The sequence below is a fragment of the Chinchilla lanigera genome, unplaced genomic scaffold (genome assembly GCF_000276665.1).
Source record: "Chinchilla lanigera isolate Chin_1 unplaced genomic scaffold, ChiLan1.0 scaffold00117, whole genome shotgun sequence".
Taxonomy (NCBI): Eukaryota; Metazoa; Chordata; class Mammalia; order Rodentia; family Chinchillidae; genus Chinchilla; species Chinchilla lanigera.
Window position 1 is genome coordinate 3,054,452 of NW_004955518.1, and position 11,554 is coordinate 3,066,005.

At 40.5% G+C, this 11,554-nt stretch overlaps 1 protein-coding gene across 1 annotated transcript in view; it reads left to right on the forward strand.

Annotated features, from left to right (window-relative positions):
• The window catches only part of Gtf2f2 (general transcription factor IIF, polypeptide 2, 30kDa), a 152,040-nt gene extending 142,193 nt beyond the window's left edge, over positions 1–9,847 (forward strand). Inside the window, exon 8 of the mRNA XM_005409084.2 lies at positions 9,552–9,847. Coding sequence (XP_005409141.1) covers positions 9,552–9,671 — 120 coding nt within the window. The 3' untranslated portion in view covers positions 9,672–9,847. The remainder of the gene's footprint in view (positions 1–9,551) is intronic.
• Positions 9,848–11,554: the final 1,707 nt, after the last annotated feature.

Below are 11,554 nucleotides of genomic sequence, written 5' to 3' on the forward strand. Positions count from 1 at the left end.
TTGCTTATTTAGTTCCTAATTCAGAAGTAAATATACATATTTTTAGTGCTGAGCAGCTCATTCTAAATTTTCTTTTTTTTTTTTTTTTTGTCTTTTTGAGACAGGGTCTCGCTATGCAGTTCAGGCTGGCCCTTGAACTCATTTTGTAGCCCAAGCTGGTCTGGAACTTGAAACAATCCTCCTGCCTCAGCCTCCCAAGTACTGGGATTACAGGCATGCACCACCACGCCTGGCTCTAAATTTACTTCTTAATCTGTTTTAGTTGGATGTAGTGGTGCACGCTTGTAATCCCAGCACTCAGGAGGCTGAGGCAGAAGAATTGCCCCAAGTGTAAGGCCAGCCTTGGCTACATAGTGAGATTAAGGACAGCCTGAACTGCATAACGAGACCGTGTCTCAAACAAATAATCGCCATTTTTATTATAATTATTTGTTTTGAAATCATCTTTCACTTTTTCACTTAATTTCTGTTTTTAAAAAAGCTATATATCATTTTCTTTCTGTTCACATATTCCCTTTTATTTCTCTTTCAATTGTAAATTGTAGATTTCCTGTAAATAGAAATTCTTATTTTGAATACTACTAAAACTAAAAAGACAACCAATTTCCCAACAGAGCATATTAATTAGTGGCAGCCCTTTTTGAGATGTCTGTTTTAAAAACTAATGATTTGCTAACTTATGAAGTATAATCTTAATTAAAAGTTTTAGCTTATGAAATGTCATATTAAAATAAATTATTAACTGCATTGAATACGTGGGTGAAGTTTTAAAACATTTATGAAATTTTAATATCTTTTGAATAGAATATTTTAATAACTAGTAGACCTATTACCAAGTTTATCATGGAATTTGTGTTGGTTGGGGGATATTTTGCAAGGGAAAACAATGTAATATAGGACACATATTTTGTAAGATTATTTATAATGGTCACCCAAAGAATGATATACAAAAGAGTGCAGGGAATCTGTCCACACACCAAGACCAAGGAAAGTAGTCAAGGGCACGGATCCCACAGCAATGGCATATAGAGTCCAGCTGAAGACCTAGAGCTCATAACAGTGCCTCCCACGAGTCCAACTGGAGGCCCAGAGCCCACGACGTCTCATGCAGGCCTGTTTCGTGGATCTGCCCTGGAAAGGCCCAAAGGTCATTGGTGGAGTCTAGGAAGTCTGTGCCAGCAGGATAAAGGATCTGTGCTAGCAGGCTGAGGGATCTGCACTGGAGCCAGGAAGTGACACTCAGAAGAACCAGAGCGCCCCCTAAAGGTACCACAGCCATCCTCAGCAACAGTAAGGTCCGGAGCTCCTCCAGTGATTGAGATGGCTGAGTTCCCATCAGGAAAGCCAACACAGCAAGCTTCTCCAGGAGACCGGCAGTGTACCATCTTCCCCTCCGAAGCCAGAAAGCAGTGTTCAAAGTGTGGACCAGAGCTCCCACAAAGTGAACCAAAGCCATTCTTGGTGCCAATGAGCTCCTCGGAGGATGAAAACAACCAAGTTCATCAGGAAAGCCAGCATGACGAGCTCCTGCAACAAAACCAGCTGCTCCTTACAGCTTCTACCGGTTCCCAACAGCCTTTCTCCGCTCCCAACAGCCTCTTCTTCTCCAGTTCTGCCTCTTCCGCTGCTGGCAACAGTCCCCAGGTGGGCCTTCCACACCCAGCACCACGCTTACTCAGTTCAACTGGGGGTTATAAGTTGACCACCAGTTATCAATCCACTACAGAATTGTAACATTTTTCTTTTTAATTTATATTTTTTTCTTTTTACCTCATTTCTGAATGAGGTAAACATTTGGGGCAAATATCATTTAGCTTATTATTTTACATAAGATATTACATAGAGAAGAACAGTAGCTGAGATGGATATTCAGAAAACTGCTTTCATTTATATACAAAATTTAACAGAATTTTCAGTAAGTGCCTGGTCACGGAATTTGTACTTAGTATGAAAATGCCACTACTGATGAAATCACCTACCCATCTTTCCAGTCCTGTTCAGTGTTGACAAAAAAAAGGAAAAGGAAAGGTGTAGGCTTATTAACACCCTTCTGCTGGTTTCTTTAGTCCCTGAACAGACTACAGAGACTTATTTTCATTGTTGCCATCCAAATGGAATTAATTTCCCTTGGGAAAGAAATAATTTTCTTGGTGTTGTCCTGCATTCAAGAAAATCTTACTCTGTGGATTTGGAGAAGTGTTCAAAGCCTCTCATGTCTGTCGACTGCCAGGTTCATGTGCCAGAGAGTAATCCTGCCAGCAAAGCAGTGCCGCACTGCCTTCTCAGGCCCCCACTGCAGCACTGGGAGCCGTCCTTCCTTTCCAGAGTGTCTCAGTGCTGGTATTTTAATGATGGGGTAATACTCAGAGCCAGATGCTGTTGAGTGGATGTGTTTCATTTGAAAATGAAAGTAGCGTCACCTTAATGTAACGTGTATGCTGTGGAGCCATCACCACAATTCTGCAACAGTCTCATTGCCCTAAAAAAAAACTCCATACCCATTACCAGTGGCCCTACCTCTACCTCCAGGCCCTAGAGGTCAGCCGACCCACTCCATCTCTATACCTGTTCCTGTTCCCAACATCTCCTAGGGAGGAGCCACAGTCTGCGGCCTCCTGTGACTGACTGACTTCTTCCAGGCGTGCTGTCTTCATGGTTCGTCCCATAGCATGCTAAGTGTGCTCCATTGTGTGAGTGTACCAGGGCTTGTTTATCCATTCATCTGTTAAAGGACCTTTGGACTGTCTTCATTTTGGGCTACTGCGAATAGTAAGGCTGCTATGGACATGTATATATAAGTTTTCATGTAAACATACACTTACTACTTTTGGGAGTGGAATTGCTGGGTAACATGGTAACTCTGATAGTCTGAGGAACTACTAGATTGTGATTAATCATTTCTTACCACTAGACAGAAGGAACTTTTATCTACCATTGCCCAAATGTAAAGCTGCTCTCTTTTTCAAATATTTTAAGGGTGAATAATGCTTTTTCATTGGGAATATTAGCTAGTTTACTGAAAATTTTGAATATAAGTAAACTAATATAACTATAGTATTGATATTTTCTTGTTTTTATATATTCAGAACTATACTTCATACTCAGTAGTCAATAGTTGCCATGACCTTAAATGATAAAAATTAATATTTATTTATATTTCAAAAGGAATATTATTGGGTTTTATCTGTTGGTTTGGATATCCCTATATTTTCCTAGTTAACAATTTCAAATGTACATAAATATGTAATATTTCTATTTAAATATAAACATAAGTATGTTTTTATATGCATAAATAAAAACAAATATATAAATATTTTGGGAGTTTGGGGTCTTAATTGTTTTGGGAGTTGTATGTTTTGGACAAGATCTCTGTATGTAGCTCAAGCTGACGTCAAACTCATAGTCCTCCAACTTCAGCCTCCTGAGTGCTGGGATGTGCCATCTGCCCAGCTACCTATAACATATGTGTTTATCAGCATATTTGAAATTGTTACCTGGAGAGGAAAAAACATACATAAATGATTGGTCCCAACTGCAAGCCATCATATCCCAGCCTTGGAATACCTTGTAATATTGCAAGGTTAAGTTCTATTCAGTATACAAATAAGTGAATATAGTTTAGAAGCATGTCTTTTTTTTAGACACAGTCTTGCTATATATATAATGTATATATAATTCAGGCTGGCCTCGAACTCACCAAGTAGCCAAGGCTGGCCACAAACTTGTGGCAGTCCTCTTGCCTCAGCCTCCCGAGTGCTGGGATTACAGGAGTGTACCAACCACCACACCTGGTTTAAAAGTATATCTTAAAACAGTTGCAAGTTTGGGCCCCAAAGAAATAAAATTTGTTTATCTGAAATAGTCAAACATATGAAACATTTGCCAGTGCCATACAGGTGAAGTCTTGTTGCTGGTGAGATAGTTTACCAGGATAGAAATATTAATGTAATAGTTAATTGATTTTTCAAAATTTGGATTGTGTAAAGTAGGGTAGGATAGGGTTTATGCCTTGATGGTGTCATTACCCATCCTTCTGCTGTGTGATTTTCAAAGGGAAGAAAACAGCCAGTGGAGTACTGAAAAGACAGGGCAAGGTCTGGTGGGAAGATGGAGTGAGACTGGAAGAAGGCAGAGAGCGGGACAGACATGGACGTGTTCAGAGAGGTCCCTAGGGTCACCTTCCCTCACCTAGGCACCCTCTATTCTGTCTGCAGTAGTGAAAACGGCTGTTGCCTTTGTTCACAGTGTATTCTCAACATTTAGTTAAAGAAGTTTGTGCCTTGGAGCCAGTAACAGCTTCAGCTTCCTAAGGTCTGTTTTGTGACCTCTCAAAGGAGTCACAGTTATCCGCACAAAAATCACATAAAGATGAAGTAATACTTTGATTAGCACGGAAACAATAATGTGCTGCTTGCTTTTGGATCGCTTTTTTAGAAACGCATAGAATGCATTTCCCTTGGCGAATCTTTGTGTCATCATTGGTCTAGATTTGCATATTGCATATTTGGTCCAAGCTTTTGGAGAAATTTTGTGACTATAAAAGTTTAGCAGCGTCATATTGTTAGCTTACATAAACCATTAACTGTTGATCAGCTTCCTGTAAAGGTATATGTTTTAAATTGAGTTCTAGAAATACAGAGTTATTTTATATGTAATACTTATCTCTGAAATGCCTGATAAAATGAAATACAGATAAATCTTCCATTTGATTGGCAGAGCTGTAGAGGAAAAGATAGAAGAAATGACAGAGGCAGAGGGAGGGAAGGAAGAGAAGAGGAGAGGAAATAGAGGCTACTGTGCCTGTTGAGGCTGCCCAAGTTCACCTCTGTTCCGGGGGAAGTTAGAAAGTTGATCTGTGGGTTTCTGACTTTTTAATCAGTGCAATTTTATTCTAACCCACAAATCCAAACTGTATTCTAATCTTTTGGTCTTTTTGGCCAAGTATTGTGTAAGCTTTGCTGTTTCCTTCCAAGGAGCTTTGATGTTTTATCTCCTTTTTTCTCTGCATTCAGACTTGCTTAAATTCTCTCCCACACATCTCTTTGATGAAGAATTGCTGGACCTGGGCCATTTTATTCAGATTATTTGCTGCAGCATGGCACATACTTCATAATGAGAAATATTCCAAGTCCCATGCAACACAGAAGTCTACGTAGCCCTGGAATCCCTGTTTAAAATATAGGTTGTTAGACAAAAATTAAATTGGAAAGTCATTCAATGTTGAGAATATGTAAGAGAAACAGAGCTGGTTTCTCTTGCTCTCTACCCAGAATTGCTGTTCAGTTCAAATGATGAAGTTTCCATCCTCAATGAACCTAACATCTTGACACGGTTGGGTCAGCGGCCCCCTTCGGTGCGCCCCCTGATAACACGTTCGCGTGCACTTGCCTGCTTATGTGTCTTTGTGTCCACCGTCTGAAACCGTGAACTCTGTGAGGAGGAGAAAGCATAACTCCATGCCACTTCACCTGGAGCACTGCAAGTGCGGGAGTAGATGTGTGTTTGAGTGAAAAGTATGAATAACAAAAGGAAAACGATATTAATTTTCGATCCTGGTAGAATCATAAAATTTTCAACTTAAATTGGCTTTGTCTCCAACATTAGTTTAGCACTATAATTCTCATTTTAGTAATAATTGACATTCAAATGCAAATGGTACAGTTTACCAGACAACTTTTATTTCAAAAACTGTGTCACCACCCAAGTTGTGAAAGTTAGAACTAGTGTCTCCTGTTTATTCCTGTGGGCCTTCTCTGTGCCCTCCCCTCACCGCCTGGCCCTCAGCTGGCTGGTCCCTTTCAAGCAGACTGTTCACCCCAGGTCAGTACATCCAGCTCTGTGATATGCATCAGGTGCTGTAATAAGAACATGTGGCTTGAGCAGAGAGGGGCACGTAGATAAAGGGTTAGAATACAGTATGATGAGGGTTGTCATTGAAGTGTGTACGCGTGTGAAATGTTAGTCTAAGGGCTGAGGCTGTTAGGGAAAGTTTCTCTGAGAAAGCAACATTTGAGCCTACTCTTAAGGATGAGAGGTTCAAATATGTTTTGGGTTTTCTTCTTTGAGATTGGGTCTTACTATGTAGTCCGGAATGGTCTTGAATTCACTAGAGCCCAGGTTATTCTTGAACTCAAGATCTTCCTGCTTCAACTCCCCGAGTGCTGCGACGAATAGCACATGCCACCATGTCCAGCAAGGTTCAGATCTGAGAGAAGGGGATAAGCATTCCAGAGAAATGTATTTGGGGAAAAACATATAAAACTGCCAAAGCATGCGGATGGAGAACTGGCAAGTGTGTATAAAGGGGAGCACCACAAGGCCAGGGGGAGCAGGCCTGAAGGGTACCTGTTTGGAACCGCAGTTGTAGGCCAGAGAAGCCCCTGAAACATCTTAGAGGTGTGACTGGATCTCATTGTTCATTATTTATATCTTGTTGTCTCAGAGATTTTTTTTACCTTGTTTTTCCTTGTCATCATTCCTAGTTTTTCTTCTAATGCTTTGTGCTTGCTCCCTTGCCAAGCTAATTAATTTGGTTAGAGTAAAATGGTCTGTGATTGTGCCCTGAAGCATCCTGAAGTCCAGGTCGTTTGGAAACCTCTCCCACCCAAATCTACTATACTTAGACATCGTGGCCCTAACCCTGTTTTGCTAACATGACAAGTGTATCATGAATTGTGTCATTCCCTTCTTACTGTTGCAAGGGAGAGAGTGGCATCTTCACATACGAAAGTTGTCTCAGATGTTGTACTAGATTGCCAAAATGAGAGGGGACTACATGTGAAAGCAATTCAGTTTATACACTAAGACTTACTGTAACCAGGTACAGCACGACACGCCTGTACTAGCACTCAGGAGGCTGAGGCAGAAGGATCACAAGTTCAAGGCCTAGTCTGGGCTTTTAGTGAGACGTTGTATCATAAAGCAGAAAGAGAGAGACTATTTTGTTTTTAACCTTCTTTGGTATTTTCATTTTCTGCATCTAGATTGTAAATAGGCATGTGAGGTGGTGTCAGAGACTGTCTTTTCTCTTGGGGTGCCAAAATGCTCACAGTAATTGCTCTTTTCATTTATGACCCATTGCAGTGTAGCCACAATTGTATGATTGTTTGTGCAACAGGATCTTAGCCAGCTTCACAATGAACTATTCTGTGGAATTTTACAAAGATGTCATTCTTGGCACCTAAAACAGAATCATTTGTGCCTAACGCATCATTTTTCATTTGTGAATTCAGTTTAATGAGAAAGAAGCTTATGAACAGTGTCCAACTTTTAAATGTAATCTAAAGTAACAGGTTGCAGGCGTTTGTGTCACCTGGAAGCCTCAGCCTTTATGCTCCCTCGTTCACAGGGGCCCTTCAGTGAAGCCCACTGTAGAAGGTGGGGGAGGCAGGCGGGCCATCTGGCGGAACCCAGGGCTCTCTTGGTTCATTGCTGCCACCTGCTGGGGCCTGGCTGCTGGACTTCGAAGGCTGCCGACAGGAGACAGCTGAGCCATCCAAGGCCTCCTAAAGAACCTGTCTGTAGTCCTGATGCTAATCAGCTGTAATGTTCCTACTTTTCTTTTTGTAGTGATACTAGGGTTCAAATCCAGGGTCTTTCACAAGCTAATCGAACACTCCCAGTGAGCTATATCCCCAGCCTTAAACTATTACAGTTCTAGATGACTAACTAAAAGGACTTTGGGATTATACAGCATTATCCCAATCAGGGTGAGATGCCATTAGGTCATGTTGATAATACACAGTGTTCCATCGTAGTGAGGCTCAAACATACCAGGGGCTCAAAGATCGTACAGTAGCAGAACTGGAATTCTTTAATAGAGGAATGGTGGAACTTTAGTTAAATGAGTCATGTAAGGACTTGTTAAAATGCAGATTCCTGGGCCAAAGTGAGGCTTACTGTAGCATCATATCAGATTCTGATACAGGTAGTCTTGATTCACCCGTAAGAAGTACAGCCTCCAGCATCTGCCTGGCAAGCGTGAGGTCATAAGTTCGATTCTTGGTACCCAAAAAAACAAACAAACAAAAAAAAAAACCACTGCCTTAAATGATATCTAGAGAAGAACTTCTCAAGCATTTTTCTAATTAGTGTATTTTAATTAATAAAAAACAGTTACATCTTCCATCAGTGGGATGAGTCTTCTTAATACTGTAACTGGTTCTTTGAGTCAAAAACTCAAAAATTGTTTCATTGGTTTGTTCTATGGGAGAAAGATGTCACTTTAAGGAATTAACTCTTTTTTTCTCCTCCAAGAAAGAAGTACTGTACTATAATTTACATTGGTCAGTTTATAGTAGATGCTTTAGTCCTTGAGCATGGCAAGTAGAGGTATTATATATATTTAATGTAGTATTCAGTGTTTAGTTTTACATTTAACATAAGCCATCACTTGCGTGACTCTAGTAATGACTTCGTGTTTATTGAATTTTCAGGGATCAAAAATACCATAATAGGGACTTTTCCTACTGGGAAGCTGTCTTACCTACTTTGCTCCTTGCTGAGACAAAATACGTGTTAAAGGAGGATAGTTTTTTTTTTTTTTTTTTAGCTCATAGTTTGTAGAGGTTTCAGTCTATAATTGGCTGGCTCCAAGGTAGGGTGGCACACTTCGTGGTGTTAGAAGACAGCAAAAGCAGTAAGAGAGAAGAGAGGAGACAAGCCTCTTTCTGTCCCTGTATTGTATTCAGGCTACCCACTCTAGGGTGGGTGTAGCACTCACACCCTTAATCCCAGTATTGGACCATGAATCAGTCACAAACTAGATTAAGCCACCTCTGAAAAACCCACCCTCCATGACTGCACGAGGCTTTGGGTGGACATCCAGACACAAAGCATAACGGGTCAAGCACACAAAAGCTGCAGCCTGGTAGTTTTTAGCATGCCTTACCACTTTTTATTCCTCATTGTCTATGGCAAGCTTGGGCAATATCCAAATAATAGTAAACACAAATGATAACTTTCCTTATTACATAGGAAAAATGAATGGTGTGATATGCAACTTTGAGACACCTTAAACCTGAGAATTCTGAATACCTGTCGTGTGCTTGCTTCATTGAATACTGTCTTCCTATCTTAAAAATATTTGTCATTTTATATATAATTACTACTCCTGAAATGACTGGCGCAGTCTAATTGTGAGCTGAGTCCTTGAAGCTGCAGAACTCAAGGGCAAGTTACACTTGATATACTGGATCGTGTCAATAGACATCGAGCACCAGTCATTTCTCTTTTCCTCTAGCTTATACTGGATCATGTCAATAGACATCGAGCACCAGTCATTTCTCTTTTCCTCTAGCTTTTTTTTTAAGCTTTCAAATTGTTGGCATTAAGGACTTCCATCCCCTTCAGTGCAAATGATCATTTATTCAGTACGGTTACTTTTTGCCATGTAGAGTCAAGGCAGTTTATGGAACCTTCTAGGTGGAAAATGTTGAGCTTTTAGGATCATAATTTTTATTAAATGTGCTTCAGTATATTTTATTTTAAATTGTGTTTTCTGCCTTCATAATGTCATCTGTTGAGATTTTTTGTGTTTGTTTTTGTTTTAGGGATACCTGAAGGAAATCTTGAAAGAAATTGGTATTCAGAATGTGAAAGGCGTCCACAAAAACACATGGGAGCTGAGGCCAGAGTACAGGCATTACCAAGGAGAAGAGAAGAGTGACTGAAGGTGTAGCCACCTGCAGGCGGGAAAGCTCACAGCCGCTGTGCACAAATAGGATGCGTACTGGGGTGCTCGGCCACCCTGTGCTGATGGGTGAAATGACTGCTACTTTAATTTTTCTGTTAATTTTTTTTTTTTTTTTTGGAGACAGGGTCTTACTCTGCAGTTCAGGCTAGTCTTCACTCACTAGCCCAGGCTGGCCTTGAACTCACAGCGATCCTCCTGCCTCAGCCTTCCAAATGCTGGGATAATAGGCATGTGCCGCCATGCCCAGCCACAGTAAACATTTTTGACCTTATCTTAAGTGTTTTTTGAGAAGAAAGGGTAAATTTATTTGTAGACTTAACTTGTATTCAACTGTATTCACAGTGGGAGTAGGGGCTGGGGATTAAAAGGGCTCCCTTTTATAAGTGTTAACTTTTAAAATATAAGATTAAGAAATATTTCCTAAATGAAGACTCTCTCCTTACAGTATCTCTGAGGAGCTGAGGAAATACAGATCCATAGGGATTGGTAAAACACGGGGAAAAGGTCAATCATAGAAACTATTGAGAGGAATAAAAACCGGTTTCTTTTTCTCAAATTGTTGAAGAATGAAGCTGTCTTCTTTTTTAACAGATGATCACGTTTCACATTCAGACATGTGTTAATAAAGGAGAACATTTTAGTTTGTAGTGAAATGGCAATTTTCATCATTAGCTTATTGTACCCTAATGATAATTGATAAGAAAAATGTAGAAAATCATGGTCAATTAATATTTCTTTGTTTGCTTTTAAAATAATTGAAAACTAAATACCTGTTGAGAATTTCAAAAAATAGATCCCCAACCAGACTATAAGCTTCTCAGAGACCAGCTTGCCCCAGAGTTGTTCTGCCCACTCAGCAGGCTGTGTTGGCGCTCAGAGGACAAATGCATTGCTAGCTGAAGGAGGGCTGCAGGGGTGCAGCTGAGACAGAAAACATTACTGTCAGTTTCTAGGGTGTGAATGTTCTGCTTTTCTCTTTAGTTAGTTGTAAGTGACAGCATTGCATGTACACAAGGAAAGCTTCTCTGGCACAGAATGTTATTGCATATGATGCTACTGAAAATCCCCACAAACAAGGCCAACAAAACAGGAGAAGCTAAGCGCAGTGAAAAGGTGCTCAGACACTTGTGTTGTCATCTGCTGCTGAATACTTGCAGCCCAGAAATAGCAAATGCCACAAATTTAAGGTATTACGTGATTAAAGCAAAGAAGTATCTGTCCACTGAAATAATTCCTTGTATTTTTAGCTTTAGCAACAGACGTGTAGAACTCTGAGGTTAAGTACCCTGTGCTAAAAAAAATTTATCTTTGCATTATCAGTACAATTCTGATAAAGGAGCATGATGTCATTCTCCACCCCACCTGAGTGCCTTTTCTGTCCTGTTCTGGTTGGAACCAGATGTGGAGGCCCAGTGTCTGGGAGCCTGCAGATGATGGTGTGATGGCTGCATACCGTGCTGAGAGTTCTGCATACCTCCATGTGCTTGGTATATTACCGTGTGGATCCTCCCTCAAAACCTGTCAGTTCTGCTGTGTGGTCCTGCACTGAAATAAGCAAATATGCTTCCTCTGCATATTTTGCTTTCGTGGTGACAGTGACTGCCAATGGAACTTGTTAGCTCTGCCTGTAGAGCTGTAGGGCAGAGCCATATCTTGTTTGAAGCTGTGCTTTGGTATTTTTGTGATCCAGGTTTCTTCAGTCTCTTATAGTAACCTGTTACCTTATCATACCTGGTAACACCAGCTTGAGTCACTTAATCATTTATGTCTTCAAATAGAGTAGTTCACCTATCAAGCATATCCAACCTGCAGCCCACTACTTGGACACACATGTGTTACATTTAAAAATACTGAAAATAT